This window comes from Sturnira hondurensis, unplaced genomic scaffold (assembly GCF_014824575.4).
Source record: "Sturnira hondurensis isolate 20B ecotype Veracruz unplaced genomic scaffold, ASM1482457v3 Scaffold0001721, whole genome shotgun sequence".
NCBI classification, from domain to species: domain Eukaryota; kingdom Metazoa; phylum Chordata; class Mammalia; order Chiroptera; family Phyllostomidae; genus Sturnira; species Sturnira hondurensis.
Genome location: NW_028074352.1, coordinates 1,317,989 through 1,340,842, shown reverse-complemented (window position 1 = coordinate 1,340,842; position 22,854 = coordinate 1,317,989). Strand labels below are relative to the sequence as shown.

General features: G+C 32.8%; 1 protein-coding gene across 6 annotated transcripts in view; it reads right to left on the bottom strand.

Annotated features, from left to right (window-relative positions):
• MAPK10 (mitogen-activated protein kinase 10) overlaps positions 1–22,854 on the bottom strand; it is a 335,415-nt gene that overhangs the window by 53,951 nt on the left and 258,610 nt on the right. For 5 of the 6 annotated variants that reach the window (XM_037030724.1, XM_037030705.1, XM_037030733.1 and 2 more), the window contains 2 exons: positions 7,312–7,494; positions 4,237–4,361 (listed from right to left, as the gene is read on the bottom strand). In XM_037030724.1, the coding sequence (XP_036886619.1) occupies positions 4,237–4,361; positions 7,312–7,494 (308 nt within the window). Of the gene's footprint in view, positions 1–4,236; positions 4,362–7,311; positions 7,495–18,745; positions 18,818–22,854 lie in introns of all 6 variants that reach the window. The other variant, XM_037030706.1, reaches the window with a different exon arrangement.

Sequence of the window (22,854 nt, the reverse complement as noted above, 5' to 3'; positions counted from 1 at the left end):
TCTGAGACCAAGGCTTCAGCACAACCCAGGATTGCTGATCACTGTGGGCCGCAAGCCGGGCCCCACCTCCAATCCCTCTTACATGGTGGTTCCAATATGAGGTGGTGATCCTTCCTTTTTGTCGTGAATTCAGGAATAAAGAAATTACCTTCTCTGGCCCTATACATTTTACTTGGCTTCCTTATGATGATTCCTTAGAGTTTTGATGTCTTTGGTTTGGTAGCTGAGCGCATCTCTCCCTCTTCTTCCTGTCCCTCTCTCACCCCAAGGAATGCAGAGCTACCACAGAAACCTTTTGTAAGGTTTCTGCACACAGGCACTTTCTCATGGAGTCTGAGCAAAATAAAACTGTTTTTTAAAAAATGGTCACATTTAAGGTTTTTCATTTCTCTTTTCATGTGCCTTGAGACATACTTAAACTATTCCTCCTTAGTTTGTGAAAATATCCTTAAAGCTCCTCTATACCTCTGCTCTCAGGGGCTGCAGGGCGAAAGCCACCCTCCAACATAGCAAGGCCTCTAAACTCAAAAATCTGGCAAGAAGCAAGGCAACTAATTCTCACTATTCCTATCTTTCCCTCCAATAGAGCGCAGAGTAAATATTCAAAATGAATTCCACAAATAGCCCGAAATATCCCCTAGTTTCATAATGATAGTTACAATGAGGAATTATGAACTATATCATTTCTCTCTAATCTGATTTAAACTAATGGCACTCGATTCTCCTATACTTGGAGGTAGAGGTGGGTATACATCAGCAGAAAAAAAAAAGAAAAAGAAAACATTTTAAAATCTTGTAGAAACTAGGTCATTTTCAGTGATTATTTCTAATGTTGTGGAATATTTCTGCAGTTTCCTATCCAGCTGGTCTTTTTCACTGCATACATATCTGTTTTTAGTAATATCAAAAGCTAGTAAAGCTTTGTATGTCAAAGTCATTCTAGTGATAGTAGTCAAGGTAATAATAATAATGATACTTATTGGCTTCCAAGTACTGTATTAAGCACTTTATGAACATTAAGTCTTTAAATTCTCAGAAGAACACTATCAAGTAAGTAGGGTTGTTTCCTATTCTTGGTTTAAAAAAGGAACTGAGTGGCAGCAAAGTTAAAAAACTTCACCATATAGTAAGGGGCAAAAGAGAAATTTAAACCTATCCCATCCTTTATACCTGTGAAGATGCATACAACTCAATACATTGCACGTGTGTACAATACCACTGACCTCTTGATGAATACTGAGTCTCAGAATGCCTTCCAAATGTTTCGTGAAACAGCACTGATGTTACATGTGGCCTTTGTGCTCTATGTGGGGCACATGATTTTATTATTCTAAATGTTACTTGAGTAAAAACTTGCTAAAATTTGAGCAGTTATAACTTCAAAGTCTTTCTGCACTATTAACCTTATCATTTGATTTTCAAAATTTTCAACTTCATGATTACATGAATAATTTTCTCTCAGAGTTAGGACAGCTTTCATATGCTCTTCTCTTTTCATTCTGTACTTTGGCTCTTTTGCAAATGTGGTAAGATAGCCTGTGGTATGATTAATAAATTACTGCCATAACATTACTCTTCTTCCTACTTTTCCTGAAGCCATCACAATCTTTTCCACTTTCTCCTCTACCCCTAACTCCACTTGCCTTTATTTTCTTCCAATGAAACTTATTTTTGTTTCCTTGTTTGAATTTACCCCCTCTCTAACATGAGTTACTTAAAAGCTGTTTAAACTTGGATATTCTGATGGCTCCTGATTATGGAAATTTTGATTATTTCATACTTCCATTTATTTGGATTGTAGAACACATGATTCCATTATAGCTTTACCATGTGTCTGTAAAAAAATGTCATCTTACATTAAAATACGTTCACAAACAACAACAAAGGCACTAATTCTAGGAATATTTCAGAAAACATAGCAATCAGTGCTTCTAACATTCTTAGTTATGACCTCTGTGATACATTTCATAGGGTCATAAACTAATTTTCATAGGGTCATAAACTAATCTTTCCCTAGCATCAGGATTCCACCTTATTCACTGCAACATTTCCAGCTGTAAAATGTTTACCCTTGTACAACTAATGATCCTAGTCAAGTTGCTAAATACTTGCTTATTCTGTGTGTTAACCAATCCATTTTCCTTGACCTTTGGGCTCAACAATACCTTTCTCCTACAATTCCTAAGTCTCATGTTGTTGCTACTCATACCCCAACACTATAATATTGAAATAGTTGAAAAAAATGGTTCTAGCTACTTTAGTACCCTAAATTTCATCTTTCCATCCTTCAAAGGGATTCTTCATAACAAGTTAAAATAAATTTAAAAATTCATTGAGAATGTTCATTAATCTTCTCTTTGGGCAACATAATTACAGGTGAATTACAAATGCAGACTTTCTGATACCAATTAAACTCTAGGCCACAATACATTACAAACATTGCATGTATTACATTAGATGCAAGGGAAAAAACATGCCACACGATTTGAAGTATCAAAATACACAAGAAGCAACAATTTCAAATAATTTATGTTTCTCTAAAGTCTTTTATCAACATAATTTAAAATATGTTCTTGAACATCAAAAGAGAAAAATATTCTCATACTTAATTTTCACATACATATACATCGTACTTCATTTTACTTATTTCATTATTTCATTCTATCCCAAGAACATCTTTGAAAGTATTTCCAAAGAATGAAAAATTGAAAAAAATCTATTTTTTGTTGTAACAACACTAATTTATTTAGTTTTAAAATCATTATTCACTGAATGAAACTATAGATATTTTGGGCAAGTGACTTACAGTGAATATTGCACTTTATAGAAAGATGAGTATATTTAATATATTTTGAAAATAACATAGGTCTTTAATCTGCTTAATTTTAGGACTTTTATTTTGTAAAAATCAAATCAAGTGAATAAAAATTAATTTAAAGCAAAGTGAAATTTCATCATTGTGAAACTGCTCAAGTGAGCAAATCTTAAGGGAATTTTATTGAGGACTATACTCCTGCTTCCACAATTGGGAGACTCCTTTATCAGAGAAATGCTTTCTCTGAAATTTTTGAATGCTTAAGGAATGGGTTGCTATGAAAAGTAGCTTTTTTAAAATCATGTCTATAAAATGTGTTTCCACCCTATCCTCACTGCCACCTATCAGATCTCGCTTCTCCATGAAGAATGAAAGGATAAGAATTAAGTCAGTTTGAATCTGGCATTTCTGACATGGGCAAGCACGTGATGGAAGCAGAGGAAGTGGAGCTGAAACAACGCAAACTATCCTCAAGGAAGAGTAGTCAGGGTGCAGAGAAGGACACAAGAAAACAAGCAAAGACAGTATTTCAAATAGAAGACTAAGAACCAGTTCAAATAAAGTAATTTGAAGGTGTTGTGTAAATGAAAATCACATCATTGAGCCCAGGCATTCTAAAGATTTTGATGTTTGGGGGAAAGGCAACGTTGCCAATGTTATTACTGCCAATAATAACATTTAAAAGAGTGACAGAAGGACGTTTCCTTGAGGACGCCTATCATAGGGGCAACAACACCCCAACTCTGTTGTGCAGCATAGACAGCACACAGAGAAAAGGAGAAAGGGGAAGATATTAAGTGGCTGAGAAACCGTTTTAAAAAAGGAAAGAAAAGAGAGTCATGCTTCTGAGGAGATTCTTAAACTGTGCCTAGATTTAAAATATGGAGCTACAGCTTACTGTGGTAATCCTTCTAGAATCAACCTGAAATAATGTACTTATTGGAATACCCAGCTTTTACCATCTAATGTATGCAAGGTTTCACAAAGTCACCAATTGCCTGTCATAAACTTTATAACCAAAATGTTTCTGGCACTACATTTTACTAATGGCAGGCATCTTACAATGGATATAGAGGGAAGGTAACATCCTCTATTACACTGTCTGCTACTTAGTTGGCATTGGGAGAGGCTGATAAACACAAAGAAGGAGTTGACAATTTAACAAAAACAAATGCAAGAGTTTCAAGGACAACTAAGCTTTGTTGGATTAAATCACCATCACTCATAGAAAGTCCTGAAAAAGAAATGCCCTTGAAATGTAAGTAGAAGAAAATAACTTGTAGAAGGGAAGTAATAACTTTGTAACTTAGGAATTTCACAGAGGTCCATGTGAGTGCTCTAATTCTCTCAGTTTTCACCATTGAGCACCCATTTATTATGATTTGTTTGTGGAAAGAAAGTAAAAGAAGCCTAGGCCTTACCGCCTCCACTTCAGCAGGGTCATACCAGACATTGATGTATGGATGCTGTAAGGCGTCATCCACTGATATTCTCTTGGCGGGATCAATCACTAGCATCTTTGACAACAAGTCCCTGGCTTGGCTGGCTGGAATGATAAAAGAGGAAAATAATTAGTAAAAGTTTTATTTTGGCAAGGACATTTGTTGGAGGGAGAAGAAATTAAGAAAATAAAGATCAACTAAATAAGATCACTTTCCTCCTGAACATCATGTAACTTCACCAAATGATTAGGGAAATGCAAAATGAAACAATGAAATATTTTTTATCTACCAGATTTTCAAGAATAAAAGGTGGTACAATATCCCCAAACACTAGGTAGGTAATTTGTTTCATGTTGGTGGGAACATAAAATCATGCAGGATTTTTAGAAGGCAAATTTGGCAGTATCTATCAAAGTTTAAAATGTGAATACTTTATGACTCATCAGTTCCACTTTTAAATATACAGTCTAGAGAGACAAGTGCACATGTTCATATAATGTACACAGAAGGAGAGTTCAGTGTAGCATTGGTTATGAAATGAAAAGTTTTAAAAACAATCTAAATTTCCACCTATAGAGTAGCTAAATGGCCTTTGATAACAACCATACCTTGGAATTGTATTTGGCAATTTAAAAGAATGCAGTACCTCTACATATGAGATCTGTCCAGAAAAAGTCCAACCATTATTAATATAACAAGAACAATTTACACAACATCTATCTAACCTGGCAGACAAGGAGAGTGGACAGGATTGCACATGTGTGAAAAATAGGATGACTCCACCCTACTAACCAGTGGGGGTGGTAAAGGCCATTGAGTTAGCATGTGTATTGTGTGGTCATTGCATTCAAAAATGACTGAGAGAGTAGAGCAATGAATCTGCACCAAATTTTGCATTAAGCTTGAACATTTCTCTGTGAAAACTCTTTGGATGACTCAGAAGGCTGTAGCTATGGGCAACTGGTTGTAACAATGTGCCCACTCATGCATCACATCTCGTGAAGAGGTCTTTGGTGAAACATCAAATCACTCAGGTGACTCAGTTCCTCTACAGCCCAGATTTTATGCCATGGGACTTCTGTTTTTTCCCAATACTAAAATCACCTTTGAAAGAGAAAAGATTTCAGGTCATTGGTGAGAATCAGGGAAATACGAGGGAGCAGCTGATGGCAATTGGGAGAAGTGCATGAAGTCCCAAGGAGCCTACTTTGAAGGGGACTGACACATCATTGTCCTAGGTTCAAAGTTTCTTGTATCTTGTATCTTCTTCAATAAATGTCTCTATTTTTTCATAGTACATGACTGGATACTTTCTGGACAGGCCTCGTGCACTCACATGGACGTATTGGTAAGTGAAAAAAAAGTTGCAGAATGATCCATAGATCATGATGCTATGTGTGTAAATCTGTCCCACTTCAACAAGACAAGAAATATTTCCCTATCTCTATTTAGGTATGTAAGCGCACAGAAAAGGTCTGTAAAGATAATCAACAAACTGAAAATACCTAAGAGGAGGAGAGAATGTGTACATGTATTGCTCACATAAATAAAAATAAATCTAAAAGAATAGTTTTTAAAAGGTAGCAGGTAGATTTAGTGTACACTGCTTATTTTTAAAGCTTTTCTGAACTAGGAAAAGAGCTAAAGCAGTTAAGGGAGGCAAGAAGGCCAGGGTTGACATTTTTTAGGATAAGAGAGATGAAGATGTCTTCAATAGGAGCAGAAGCTTTAAGAACAGAGAAGAGGTGTCAGGTTTTGAGAAAAAAATCCACAAGACTTAGCAAACAAATTGATGTGAAAGTTCAGTTTACAAAATAATAAATGTTTACTTGTTCACTGTGTGCCAGGTATAATGACAGGTGCAAAATCAAATTTGTTCAAAATCACTTAGGACATTCTCAGAAATGTCCTAAGTTAAAGAATTAAATTTTTATTTATATTATACTTTATACAAATTTGTTCCCTGTCTCCATTCCTCTGACTGAGGCAATACAGGGTCAGACACAAATAACTCCCCCTTTTTATTACATAACCTTTAATACAAATTTATAAGGATGTAATTCTGTAACATGACAACATTATACTCAAGCATACCATATGACATTTTAGGTGAAATGTTCAAATTAAAACTATAAATTATTACACCCATATGATTATCCTACTTACCACACTCAAGCAGGCATTACTTCTGCCAGACCCTGTATTGTCCTAATTTTGTGGGTGAAGAAACTAAGATTTGTTATTAAAGTTCATGACTATAGACACAGTAGGCTGAAGAATTACTTATTAATGAAAGTGTCTATACTGAGTATACAATGTGTAGGTAAAAATCCCATTTGTCAACTAATTTTTTTAAAATGTGCTTAAGCATTCCCTAAAATACAACTACAACTCAGACACCTGCTTCTCCAAAGTTTAACAATGAAAATCTTGGGTTGAAAATATTTTCCAGGTAATAAAAAGAATTGAAACAATGATTTCAATATATATTATGTTAGCCCTAGAGATACACTGCAAAATAATTTTAAAATTTTAAGTAAGGTCCATGAAATAATTAACCTGGACCACATTGTCACATACTTCAGTATTATCCTTTCTTTTGAATATCCAGACAATTCTAAAACCCTCCACCACTTGCCCTTTGGAAGAAAGATCTTTTAAGAAATATCCCTGAGCCAGACTGTTCCCCTGAATCAATCAGAAACTGTTGGAAGGGTCCTAGAACTGCAGTATCTAATTAATCTCCTACTCTACCCCCTTAGCACTTATACAGTAGTAATTATATTTATGATTATAATTGTGTTACATTACTTTTAGAGATCCTTACAATAAATAACCATCATGTTGAAAAACTGACCATTATAAAGATTTCTCAGCCTTAGCCAGTAACTTATTTCAAGTATATACAATGCAACAAAATTCTAGTGAAATAATAAAAAAAGAAAGAACTCACCTTAAGTTGAGGTCGTTCAAACTACAGAGGTGTCTCTACCATTTACCTCTCTAGCCCCCTCATCCACACAGTGGTTCTGAAGTCGTCCCTGATGGTCTTACCTTTGAGTTTATTGTGCTCAGAATCAGCGGGAAAGAGGGAATCTGGAAAGAGCTTGGGGAAGGTGAGTCCTGCATACTTAGGCCGATTCTCCACATAGTTTCTTACTGTGGGTTGCAATTTCTTCATGAACTCTGGACATGGTGTTCCTAGTTGCTCAATTACTTTGTTCCACTGGTCAATATCTGAGAATTGGATAGTTAAGGGCAAACAGAAGTACAGGCTACTAGCTCTAGCCCTCCACTGGTTGGGAGGCTAACTGCTGCTTGGATCCTGGCCACTCATTGACACAACTGGGATTTTAGTAAGCAGTAAGAGACAAACATAAAATCAGAATGGTGAGGAAATGAATCCTCTTAGAATGTTAATTCACTTTTGGCATATATACAGTATTGGAGAACTACCATTACTTAACAAAACAGGATATTGTGAGATAGTCTTTGGGTTATGAAGGTGAAAATGTTTCAATAACACAAGAAAGATTTCTTATGTTAAGATAAACTTCTATATAACCACAGGAAAAATATAATGGCACACAATATTTTTATTATGCAATTATCTCACTTATTTTCTAAAAATGACAAATACACAAATATTGTAAATAAGATTCATTCATATTTTTCTTAGATTCTTCTTAAGATTTTTGTTGTTTCTTTCTCTACCAAATAGAAAATTTCATCATCTGTTAGTGTTTTCTACTCATGTGTATTTCTTATGGGAACAATATAACTTTTGATAATAAGACAATTCATTAATTCTTCACTAAAGACTTAAAAATTTTCTATTTATCACTGTAGTCACAGTTTATACCTATTTTCTTAGTAGTGCCCTGCATTCCTGAATATTAAGAAGCTATGAGAGTAAAAATTAAATGATCAATTTAAGACAACAGATTTCCATCCAAGTGCATGTATTTCAAAAGTACATTAAGTGTGCAGAATTCTATAGAAAAATATTAACTCTATGAATATTAATAATTCCCCAAATGGGAGCTGACCCTTTGACAGGTATACCCACTGATTGAGATTCTCTTTTTCATTCATCATTAACAATTGTAATATCAAATCCTTATGAATGATAAATACCTCCAATGAAAACTCTGAAGAACCAACTGGAAGAAACTGATTTCAAAGAAATCCTTTGCCATGTGTCAATGAATGATAAAAGCCTTAGAAATTCTTTTTAAATCCAATACAACAGGCAGTATTCTCCCTTACACTGTTTATTCTTCTACAACTCTATTCCTTTAGTACTGTTAGTTAGTTGATTTCTGCTAAGGTAATTTGCAATAGTTCAGGGAACTTACCACAATATTACTTGAGTTTGTAAACTCCTTACCCCTAGCTATTCAATACAGCTGGACTAAAAAAAAGATCAGCAGTCCTGATAAAAGACAAAATTAACTATATTTAACAATAATAAATATATAATGCAAACAAAGTAGATAGGACATTGCACACAGATAAAAATCAAGCTAAGTTGCAAATCCACTTTTACCTCCTTTATAATCTAGCTGAATAAAATTTAAATTACCACATATTCTTCTAGTTACCAGGATGAAAAAAAAGAGTATGACTGCGTAGTATCAGGAAGCAAAGTGAAAGTGGAAAAAACTGAAGAACATTCATGAGAATATAATAATAAGAATGCTTAAAAAATAAGGAAGCTAAAAAATTTTAAAATATTAAAGTTCAAAGTTACTCCTATGGATATAGTTAAGCTTTAACTGTTTAAACAAATTTAAATAGAAAATATTAGTACAGCTAAATAAATAACAAGTGCTTGCTCTGAAAATTAGGGAAAGAGATCTACTCTCTAATGAAGCTGGGTTATCATGTCCTACCAGCCATCATTCAATCACTGGTTGGACTTCCTTAGAATCTTACAGATGACATCAAAGTAAAAAGAGGGGCAAAGAACTGTTATATTTTCTGTAAAGGTGTCATTTAAAAGTTAGAAAAATACTCCTAACAAACTATAAGATTCTAGTTATATTTATCTAGCCATATAGAGTTATTCAGTTAAAAAAAAATAGCTGCTTTTAAAGAAGCACTCCCAAAACAATTCCAGGTTATTTTTTTTTTCAGAGTAAAGTTTAAGAACAGTCAAGTACTGTTGAATGTGTTCAATAAGAACAGTTAAAATATTTCTTTTTACAACTTATAGTTAAAGCTTACGGAAGTACTCAGGGAACATTCATACCTTAGGTTGCCTTTTAAATAAAACACGGTTGTGGTCCTTGATGCAATAGCTTACAAAAAAGTAGGGAGGAACAACTCTTTATTATTGTCAGTGAAATAGTTGAGTGTTAACACTTCAACTATGTGGTATAATCATCTTTAAAAGGTCAGGCCTTTATTTCAACCAATCCATTTCAAGTTCTTTCGTCCCATAAACAAGAAGTTGTATTTAAGTATTAAGCACTTCTTTCCCAGATGTTCATAGGATTACAAAGTGGACAACTATGTCCAACTATTTACATATTTAGTTAACCACATGATTTTCCTTTATAATTGTAACTATCCAAATAGAAGCCAAGACTGGAAGTTATATCTCCTGACTCTAAGTTCAATGCTAATTCCAAGGATTCCAGTAAGGAAAAGAGCAAGTTTGAAATTGTTGTGGTAGAAATTGCTTCTATTATTAATTTGGCCATGAAATCTATGGGATGTTTGTCGCAAGCAATTCCTTAAAGACTGTTTCTGAAACTGCCTCCTTGGTGTATCAGGTCCCCTTCACATAAAACAATTAACTTTATTAATATTTTAAATAGAAAATGACATGATATATTTTTTTTAAAAAAATCACATTTACACAATAACTATATTTTCAAAAATATATAAAATAATAACTAGATTTTTATGCTTATGTGTTAATATTAACATAGTAAATATTTTTTCAAAATAATGGCCAGAGTTATTTTTGTAAAATGATTGCTTTAAAACTCTTGTAAGTCATCATTTTTATACTAAATACATATGGATCTATTTACAAAATCCAGCCTGTGCACTTATTTAAAAAGCAATAAATGTGTTTTATATTTTTGATTTACTATTTCAGTGAGAAATCATCACCTTTAACATATTTATCAAAAGCATTTAATCAACATTAAAATTGAAGATTATCATTTTATAGGAATTATTTGACAATTTCTTTCTTTAATTCTAAATTCACTACATAAAATAATCATATTGCAAAAAGTTTGATTTTATTGAGTATGATAAGAAGACAAGGTATATGTATTGACTATTAACTGTGTTCAATAAGTAGTATTGTAATAGGTGAATAAAACAAAATTAACATGGATTATAAAATGAATTATTTGAAAGCTTAAGATTGAAAATTTTTTGTTAATTTTATCAGCTAGAGAAGAATTTACATTTCATGGATGCCTTTTACTTTAACTCCCTTGGTTGGGAACTTTGTAAAATGTATCACAAACTAAAATACTTACCTATTTCTGCTTATTTTAGGTTATAATTATGAACATAATTTGTACAATGTACATTCAAGCTTTCAGAAGCTACAAAGTAAATTCAAAAACAGTGTTTAATGGCCTCATTCTACTATGCCCTTTGAAAAACTATCTTATGTTTTCTTCCATAGTTGATTACTTTTGTTATTATGAATATGGTTTCCAACATTGACACTTTCATAAATTCAGACTTGCTTTCTCCTCTACTTGAAGCCTTATAGTCAGCATTTTGTGCAAAATTTTCTAACACTTATTTACAACTTAAAGAATATCAGTGTTTATGCCCAAATCCTTAACTATGTTTTTAAATAATTTTTTGCCAAAGAATAGTTTTAGGAGAGGTTATTTTATCTGTCAAGCCATCCAGCTGCCTAGACATTGCACTGAGTATTATTGTATGGCTTTATGTCTTTTCTCCTGGAAAACTATTGCAATCAATTAGCAATTTCTGCAATGAATATGCATTAAGGAAGTAGAGGGATGCATACCATGTGTTAGGCATCATGATATATCAAGTTCCTCAACTTGAATACTTATAGGAAAATGACAAAATACAGATCCATTTCCTCTCCGCATTGATTTATATAATTCTGTTCATAGGTCTGATATAATATTATTCAAACAAAGAAACAAACGAAACACCAGCCCTGGCTGGTGTGACTCAGTTCATTGAGCACCAGCCTACAAACCGAAAGGTTCCTGGTTTGATTCCCCGTCAAGGTACATGCCTGAGTTGCAGACCAGGTCCCCAGTAGGGGGTATGTGAGAAGCAATCAGTGGATGTATCTCTCACACATTGCTGCTTCTCTCCCTCTGTCTCTCTCCCTCCCTTCTTCTCTCTCTAAAAGTAAATAAATAAAATCTTTTTTAAAAGGCAAAACAATAAAAACACCAACATTAACGGTAATCCAGATGGCTCCAGGACTCTATTTTGAGAAATACCAATGAAGAATATACTAAGCCTCTTGTCAATTACTATACCAGATTTAATAAAAAAGTACTGCCTTGGCCAGTGTGGCTCAGTTGGTGGAAGCAGTTCCCTGGCAGGACATATGCCTACATAGTTGTTCTGTCCCAAGGTGGGGCACCTACGAGAGGCAACCAATGGATGTTTCTCCCTGGCATTGATGTTTCTCTCCCTCTTTCCCTCCCTTCCCCTCTCTCTAAAATCCATAAGCATGTCCTTGAGTGAGGATTAAAAAAAGAATAAAGTACTAACATATTTCAATTTTATGATGCAAATTAGTATAGCTTGAAACTCACCAATAGTTTATTCCATACCTATTTTCTATGAAAAATGTAGGAGTTTCACATAAAAGAAATACTTCAAGAAAAGAAAAACCCTAACATTAATCTCATTGCTCCATGTAAATTTCCTAAAAGACCATGGGGATATATTTCATGGCAAACACAGGCTCTCAGCAGAGGGAGAAAGATTCCGCCACCAAAATTTAGGAAAGGATTGAAATTATATGTTGCTATTACCTGTGGGGTTCTATGCATAGAAAATACAAAAGCTACTCAATAAAAAGCTAAAAATATCTGACAATTTATTTCTGTAATTATTTCACATTTCTCTATGATAAAATTTGCTCTCAAAAGAATTCTTACTGCTGAGAAGAAGTTTAAAGATCAGAATAGAAATGTGTCATAGAAATATGACAGAATTCTGGAACCAGATTTTCATGCTTATGTTTTAAGTTGTTTTGCTCCTTTTTAAAAAATAGTTTTAGTCTTTTTTAAAAATGTTCTTTTCCTTTCATAAGGCCCCTCGAATTCTGGTAATATGATATGTGAACAAGTGACTTAGTATATAATTGTAACTAGCATTTATTTTCATTATAAATGGCTATAGGAAGAGGAAATATTATAAGCCAGAACACATCCAAAACTCAAAGATGAAAATATGAGTAAAAGGCTATTTGTTCCCTGGTAACAGATTGCTAGTGGGATACTGTGGGACACAAAATATCTAAAATCTGGCATTTTAAGTATGACATGCATGGATCTTAGTAGTCTGTCTTACACCTATTTATTATTATAATATATATTTACTAATAAAGCAAAATAATGGGAAGACATTTCATAAATAAGTGAATCGAGTATCTGTTCATTAAGCTATTAAAGGTTAATCTTTGGACCCTCTCATTTGCATAGGCCCTTGTAAGATTCAGTATCTAATTTTGTATAATGTTAATTATTTTTACAGTATTAATTATATAAAATTTTGCATAATATTATGTATTTTATACATAACACCCTCCTCAGATTGTATGACATCCTCACCCTACAAAGGCTGGGTCTGTCTCGGCCTGCATTTTCAAACTGGGAAGCAATGCTTGACATCTGTGTTTTATAGCTTTTAAAATTGGTAAGTAAAATGATTTTAAACAAAAGAGCTAATACAAATAGCTCTAACACTAATAGAAATAGAGAATTCTATTTAAGGGAGTTATAGTGACACTACTTTGACCTGTGAGGCCATGTCTGGAAGATTACATCCATTTCTGGCTATAACATTATATAAAAGGGAGATTAAGAAGTTTAATCACACAATCAAGTTTATGCCATTTTGACAGGCATACCTGAAAACCATTATATGTTTACACTAAAAAGAAAGCAGGGGACAATATATGCTCCCCCATCCTAGCATTTTGATCTCTCTTATCCCTCAGCCATTATCACTTCCTGATATACTGTGCCTTAAATTGTAATTTCATGATATCAAATATTTCATGACATGATTTATATGATGACAATTTTTTATTGATATATCCCTGGAGACAAAAAGTATCCAGCACACAGTAAGTGCTCAAAAATATTTGTTGAATAAGGCCCTGGCTGGTGTAGCTCAGTGGATTGAGCACAGGCCTGCAAACCAGAGGATCTCGGTTCAATTCCCAGTCAGGGCACACGCCTGGGTTGCAGGCCAGTTCCCTGCAGGCCAACTCCCAGCAGGGGACGAACAAAAGGCAACCATACATTGATGTTTCTCTCCCTCTCTCCTTCCCCTCTACAGGTAAATAAATAAATAAAATCTTTAAAAAAAATATTTGTTGAATAAATGAATGTCTACTTTATGTCCAATCAGTTTTTCTAGGAAAATAATGTAAAAAAATAGGGGAGAAAAATATTTAAAGAAGCAAAAGCTGAGAAATTGGGAATATATTGGAATTTGGGAAATACAGTGAATCTCCATGGGGATAAATAAAAAGAAACCCACACCTAGTCATGTGGTAGAGATACAGCAAAAAACCAAAGGCCAAAAAAGAATTGTAAATGAAGTCAGAGGAAAGGCAAAAGCTATCTCCAAAGATGACTATTAAATTCGCCAGCAGTGTTAGAAACATTAAGTCAATGGAATAATATCTTTAAACTGCTGGAAGAAAATAACTGCCAATGTCAAATTCTATATCCAACTAAACCATCTTTAAAGTAAGAGAATCCAATTTTAAAAAGTAGAATTTTATTATGAAAGATTCCCCCTAAAAGTCTTCTAAAATATACACTTTAGGAAGAAAGAAAATAATCTCAAAATAAAGGACCCAATTGCAAGAAGTAGTAGTAAGCCAAAAACAAATGATAATCAAAAGGATGAACCTAAAGAAACTCTACCTCTACACAATAAAATTATAATATTGTCAATTTATGAGGCTAAAGAACAAAAAAGTAGTGTATGCTAAGATCCTTGTATGCTTAAGCAAAGGATTTTAAAATGCCTTTATTAAAATAGCACTTCTCTACAAATTGAACTGTAGATTCAAAACAATCCAAATATAAAAACCAATAAGAATCTTTTTATAGATGTTAACTAGCCAATTATAACATTTTTACTGAAGAGTAGTAAGTCATTAACAGCTAAGATACCTCTATAACAGATGAAAAAAAAGGGATGAGGTTTAACCCTATCTGATATAAGCCTGTAGTATCCATTTACATTAATTAAGGAAGGGTAGTAGTGCTATAGACATAGCTAACGAGAACAGAATATAACAGCCCTCCCCCTACTATGTGGAAACTTATGACTGGGGTAGCATTATAGATCAATGAAGAAAGAATACACTAGTCAGTAGATGGAAGCGGAAGAAAAATGGGATCCCTCTTTCACACCATGCATACAAAGTAACTACAATTGGACTAACGGCTTAAACTTAAAACACAGTAAATTTCAAGACAGTATAAAGACATCAAAGAATTCTTAAACAAGATATAAAAATACACAAAGCAAAAAAAAAAAACAGATTGCCAAATTTCAAAAAACCAGTGTAAAATAATATGGAAAAATAATCTGAATATAGGCAGAAGATATTTGTTACACATAAAACTGCCAAAGATTACGTGACTAATTATATAAATAAATTCTAATAATCAATAAAATAATGCAATAGGAAAAATGTTTTTAAAAAAACCACTTTACCAAGGGAAAAGTACTAATGTCCAATAAACAAGAAAAGATACTTAGCCTCCATTGTAGTCAAAGAAATGTAAATTAAAGCTCTATTGAAATAGTATTTTATATCCAAGAGATTGGTGGCAAATTATGAAACCAATCTGACAAAACCAAGAGCTGGTAAGGCTGTGAAATAGTTACATCTATATACTGCTACTCTGGAAATCCATTTGATGCTACACAGTCAGGTTAAAAATGTGCACACCTATGAGCCTGAGAATTTAAAAACAAAACAAAACAACATCTTGCCCATGTGCTCCTAGGGACCTATATTCATAACATCACTGTTTATAAAAATAAAATCAAAAATTAAATATATGCCAAATCCTATTTATAGGAGAATGGGATAGTCATAGAATATTCACAGGCTGGAATACTGCACTGATGTGAAAATGAACTATGTCTAAAGCATCAATAGGAGTAAATCTCAAAAATATATTGTTAACTTTAAAAAAAGTCACAAAATAACATGTAAAACATACAACTAAACCATATCTTGTTTAAGGATGAATATGTATGCCATAAAAATACAGGGAAAGTCAAAGAGATTGGAGAAGTGTGTGTGGAGGACAACAGCGGCTTCTGTGGGGAGAAGAGACAATATGGTTGATGAGGCACACAAAGCGATTCAGAGATATTTAATGGTGACATTCTATTTTTTAACCCGAGTGACGGTACGTGTTCATTTTATTGATCTTATTCAAAATTTATATATTTAATATTAATTTGCTTATATAAAATATTCTGCAATTTGAAAAGTAAAAATGTCTGCTATGATGAAATTCATTAGGAGAGATCCCAAAAGAAAATTATTTCAATAGCTGATTTCTGATCCTCCTCTTGAGAGTCAAACTCATACTTGAGTTAAACAAAATGAAATTAATATGTACTAAAAATACATCTACTAATAAAGCAGCATATAAATATATAAAAAATTTTAAATTATTTTTAGCTATCTAAATTTCTCAATTCTGAAAATAATGTACTGAATTTTTTAGGCATAAATGATAAAAGGTATAAGAACTTGTTAATATTTTAAGTTTTGCCATTACATTATTTATTAAGAAGACTTGCATTGTTCATATTGTAAGAACTTTTAGAAATCATTTATTTTGAGAATGTCTTCATATAAATGAAGATGTCGATTAAAAATATTATGACTCCTTATGAGGTATTATACAGATGTATAGAATACATACTATATATCTCCAGCTCCATTTTAAAGGTTCTGTTTAATTTTAATGCCTCTTCAGATAAGTCATTTATAATTATAGGAAGTTTTTAAAAATAAATACTGTCTTGGCCTGGCTGGGTAGCTCAGTGGATTGAGCGTGGGCTGAGAACCAAAGGGTTGCCAGTTCGATTCCCAGCCAGGGCACGTGCCTGGGTTGCAGGCCAGGTCCCCAATATGGAGAGCATGAGAGGCATCCACACATTGATATTTCTCTTCCTTTCTTTCTCTTTCTCTTCTCCTCTCTCTAAAAGTGAATAAATAAAGTCTTTAAAAAATAATAATGTCTTGCATTTAAATAGGTTGATTTTATGGTGTTCAGTTTTGTAAGCTGCATGAAAAAGACCGATTTAAACTTTAAACAATATGTTTGAAATCATTGAAAATCTACATCCTATCCTGAGAACAGATGCTTTAGAAAATAATTCCCAGGTGCTTGGGAAATTTACAAATGTATCCCAATATGAGAGCTCCAGGAATAACTCAATATCGAATATCAAGGTCAGGCATAGAAAGGGCATCTAATATGAGACTTGAACATTAACAGCAGCCTAAAGCTCTACTTGTAAGGGATTTTGATATCCAAGTTAAGAAGTGATACCCAAGCAACTTCTGCCAAAAAATGGATTCTAAGAAAAGTTCATTGGTATTTAAAAACTCAGTTGTGAAAAATCAACCAGATTTTCCTTAATAGAAAATACAAGGAAAACAGTGAAAATCAATCATTTTCATTTACAGAGGCAATCTTCATTTCAGTCATCAATTATTCAAACACAATGAACTTCTGAAAAAGTTGAGTACAAAGTTAATGGGTTGAGTTGATCTGTGTCAAATGTCTAAAATTAGCCAAAATTTAAGTAGTATTTCATACTTATTTCCAAAGTTCAAACTCAAGTTCGTAATTTTTTTAAGAATCAAAGAAATTAGTTTTTTATCAAATAATATACTTCTCAATAGCATTAACATTAATATGAATGTGACAAATTTGTAGATGTTATTTAATCAGATATGTATGTAGAAGACAACTTCAATAAACAGAAAAAATTAAATAAATTTGTGTTATATGAAATATTAGAAAGAAGTTTTTAGTAAGGATGGAAGTTAAAATAATAAAGTTTTATTTTTTACTAAATAAAACATTTAGTTTAAGTTCTTTCATTCAACAAAAATTAAATGAGTGCTAGTTCAGTCATTTCCTAAATTGGTCGTTAATGCAGAGAATGTGTATGTGGAACTATGTATCTATAACCATATATGTAATATATTAACCCTCAAAGTAAGTGGCTAATCATAATGTAGTTAGGATATACTACATTAGTAATTATATTTACTTTAATTATATATTAAACCCCATTGTTACTGCTTCAATTTTAGCTCTGAATTACAGTCATTTAAGCAGAGATTTTATCTTCACTATGGTGAGGTTATATTATGTTTATAAATTACTGTGTGTAGGCAGATACTTAACTAACTTAAAGAAATAAGCTATTATTTCTCATATACTCATATACACACTCATATACTATTCACACAGTATCTGTATCTACTTAACGCTGAAGAGCCTCTGGAATTTTTACTTGCTAACTGTTTGCTGCCTAAAAGAGGGTCCCTTTTACTTATTCAAGCGATATAAATTTATTTCTTCAGGTGTTTTATGTAAACATTATTAATGAGGTTTTAATTATCACATTTGTTAATTATATGAAGAAAATAATAGCAGGATTAGAGCAATCATTCCTGTAAATGAAGTAAATGAGAAAGAGAATTTTAGAAGAGTTTGATCAATTTACAAATAAAATTCATATACATGCTCCCTGAATACATATTAAAATAAATATATTGTGTTTGTGGGTGAATATAAATCTAATTAAATTTTGTATGCCAAGTGACTATTTCTTATGATATGAAAGCTAAATCTTGTCTTAAAACTAAAATATTTTGTCATTTTTTATCTACCTATCAATAGAACTTAATTTTGAAATATCTACAACAAAAACAATAGAGAAGAGTATAACACTATTATTAATCCTTATGACTCAATTAAGACAGATCTTTTGACAACATGCTAATGTTTCATATTTGGTACTGTATTATCCACGTAGGATTTTACTAGAGCCACAGTTATTCTACCACAATGCTACTATGAATATTTGACACTGAAATCTCAGAGAAGCCTTCTGAGGGCTGTGAATGTATACCATCAGCAGTACTGTATCTGAAAGCAAAGGAAACTGATTGAGAGGAACACCTGCAGAGTCCACTGGCTGCTGAGAAGGATACGATCAGTGCCAGGAAACAGCACTGCACCTTTTATCATTTCTCCCATGATGCACCCTACTGACCACATGTCAACTGAAAACAAAAATGACATGAAGATAAACAAGAAGACAGAAATAGAAGAGTAAATAAATGAAAACACTTCACTATTCATGCCATAGAGCAATGGCCTGACCTTTCACTGGATGGATGAGAGGCCAGTTTTACGATTGTTAGTCTTTAAAACAGTAAAAAGGGGAGACAACAAGAACATCAGGGCCTTTTCTTCTATGAAACTAAAGTAATAACACCATGCAACATTACCCGGTATATGATAGTTACTTTGCAATTATAATTCAATGATTAATTTAGTTTCTGATTTAAAATGTCTAATTTGCATTCATCTACTTGAATTCTACTGATTTTATTATAAATTACTGTAGATTGTATTAATGTAGGAAACATGCAAATCAGTTAATTTTTTTTATTCTTTTGTATACCATATTTGGAAAAACTAAAAGAAAAGCTGCCAGCAACCTGGGTTTCTTTTACAAAGCACATTTACTCTTATTTATAAATATGAATAAACTTCAGGAAATAATATGCCAGCTCAAGAATGACTGTTTTGGAAACTGGCTCATTTTCATTGACTGCTATCAAAGGAGTAAATCTCTAAACAGGGAGCCTTGCCTTATTCTTAGAAACATTGTTGCTTCATAAGGGTAAGAAAAGCTGGCTTTCAAAAAGGGATGGTTCCACATGAAATAATCAGAGACTGATACTTTTTCTGAAACTGTGCATCAAAAGAAACTTAAAGTTTAAGGTGAAATTATCATGTCTCTCTGCTATTCCCAGTTATCATCCAGAACTTAAAACCAGGAAGCTAGGACACAGGTACACAGGGAGGAACAGAATGGGGAAAGGTGAAGCAAGGGAAGTGAAAGCTCTCTGTTTAACTCTAGCTGGTTACTCACTCGTTCTCTTGAAAAGTCAGAAAGAAACAGGTCATTTTTATGGGGGGAAATAACCTAGAAGAATAAAGGATGTTGAGGGAGGAGCACATAGGGAAAGACATTAGCAGCACACTATAATTTTGCTCCATTTACTCCTCCTATTACATCTGGTAATTTGGCAGTGACCTTAGAGAATTCCTCAGGAGAGTCTTTCCAGGGTAAAAATCTCACTCCGATTAAACTCAAAAGTTTTCTTAGACTTAACCCCTAAACAAGGTGATCACTGCAAAGGAATTGTTACAGCTTTGAAGGTGATAAGCATACACAGAGAAGCAAATTTGTTTTGCTTCCATTTTAGGAAAGCAAGTGACATGCAAAGTTATCAAGGAAAGATAGAGCAAACAGTTGTGCACCCCTTTATTATCAACACATTTGTTATTTCAGATAATAACTGTCTCATAAGAGGCTGGTATTGTGAGATTTTTTTATTAAAAATTAAAGGGAAAAAGAGCCCTGAAAATATATTTGTTTTTGAAATGCAAGTATTGTTATCATACTGTCTAAAGTGACCAGTCTGACTAAATTGCTACTGACAGTGCTATTTATTTTTTTATAGATACTAGGGAAGTGACAGACAAAAAATGTAGAGAGATTAAAAACTCAGTAAGCAGAGTTTTCTCTTGCCTGCATCTATTCAAACATTTGGGGAAAGGTTGTAAAGGTTGTTTCTGCCACAAACCCATCTGGGATTTAGAAAACATCTATTCCTGTTTTTTTAATGCAAAGCCTCTCTTCCTTGATATCTCCAACAAAGTCATTTTTTTCTCTGCTACAGAACCAATTCCATTGCTTTCCAACTGTGTAACCTCGGCCAAACTACTTCATCTCTCTTTATTTCAGTTCCATCCTCTAAAATGCAAATGATAAATAGTATGTATCGTGTAGAATTTCTAAAACACTTGGAAGAATTATGCCTGCTAAAGATCTTTTCATATTGCCTGGTACATAGTAAGTCTTCGTTAAATCTTAATTATGTATCATTGTGAATTAAATGTATATTGGAATTATATATCAAAATTATATATGTGAAAGGTTTATTTATCTTATATTTATACAATATATTCCATCTTATATTTATTTACAATTAAGAACTCTTTGCAGTGAGGGCAACTCACCACTCACTGGGTGATCCTTCTCACGACTGAAATCACTTAGGAAGACACTCCACACACTGAATCACAACTGACTCTGTAGAATTGCTCTCCACTGTCTAAACAGAAATTGCCCTGTTCCCTCATCCAAATAATAATCTTAAAATATGTGAATATACTCTATGATCCCTGAGCACACTTCCTAAAACAGGCAAATTTTTATCTTTCAGCTAACACCCCTTGACTTTTCACTTTTCCTCCCATATGCCTTTAACAACAGCAACAATCAGCCTAAATGGAATCAGCCACTATTTTGCTCCAGTCTCAACTGGTTCTAGACAGTTCTTGGTTTAATAAACGGTATAGATAACTGTGTATGCCCCAGTTCTCCTTTGTGTGGCTCTGCTGGATACAGATATTCCAAAGTAAAAGCAGCCCATTTTTAAACACTTAACTTCACGTCAGAACCCAACATACACTTAATAAATCATAAGTTTTTTTGCATAAAAACTAAGCAAAGATATAAACTCTATATCTGTACTACTAATGCATATATATTGAATTACATTATCTTTATTTTCGGGTATATTTTCTAGGTGATAATAGCCTGGAAACTTTTCCAATTTCCATTTAAGTTTACTCGCTATTTACCACTCCTACAGACTATCCTAGTTTATGGCACCTAAGTGCTAAGCCTTGTGCCTGCCTGGCATTGACACATCCCATCATTCACGACCATAAAAATGGAATATATGCATATGAGTCAATACAGATTTTTATATACTCTAGATAGGATTATTTCTCAAGATAAAGTTATTGCACCAAATGTTATGTTTATCAAGGTGACTGGATTATTTTACAAAATTGTCATGATATTCTAATGAATACTGACGGTGCAAAAGGCTTAGGAGAAATTAGCAGATTCAGCTATTGTTGGAAACTAGATTTTGATGTCTTCTAGGACAGTCCAATACAGTATTTGGGTCTCCATAAAAGTTCTGTGCACTAATGCTACCCAGGTAGAATTCTAGTTGCTTTTATGATTCTGATTCTCACTACATTTCCCCGCCCTTCACCAATATTCCTATAGGGAGACAGCAGATTCATTTGCAACTTCTACACTCCAAAGCTGAGTCCCTTTTCTTAAAATGAATGTTAAGGAAGTTTTGGTACTACAAATATAGTTATCAATTTTCTAAGTAAGAAAAATATTAAGTGTCACATCATTTGTGAGGCATAGATTATACTAAACTACCTTTTATCTACTTTTAGCCAAGAGACAGAAATAACATAATGCATGACCTGACATCTTAAATCTAACTGAAGAAAGTAATATATTGCTGCTTCTGTTACTCTGTGTAATAGCTTGTATTATTATTCATAATGAAATATTTTTGGACTATGTGAGCTTTGTTCCAGCAACAGGACAAATGTTTCAGTGGCTCTTGTAACATGAACTTTAAACCACACTGCTTTTCTCATTAACATGACTACATCTTCATTTGTCATAGAATTCAGACAATGTGTTTAAACACATTTTCTTTTTTGGATACCTCACAGTACAAGAGAAAAATTTAAATTAAAAAAACCCCACAATACTATTTCCTTGAAACACTTATGTTTCAAAAGTTAAAAAATTTAATTAGATATTTAACAAAAGCACATTGTTTTAAACTTCAATGGAAAAATGAAATTGTAAAAGATTACTAATATACATAAACAAAAAATACAGATATTGCACATGAATCTAAATGAGAAAAATAAACAATATCTGTGGACACGATGCCAAATATTCCAAGATGGAATATTCAATGCTAGGAAATCAAAGGAAGGTTTTCTTCTTGAATCTACATACTCACCTTGCTTCTCTTTCTTTATAAGTTCTATGAGATACATTATTAATTTTAACCTTTATTTAAAAGATTTTATATTTTCATTTGACTTTTATAAGGCAGAAAAATCCACTACACATTGTAATAAAGGAGAAAACTTTTAGGTTTATATTACATTATAAATGAATTATAGACTA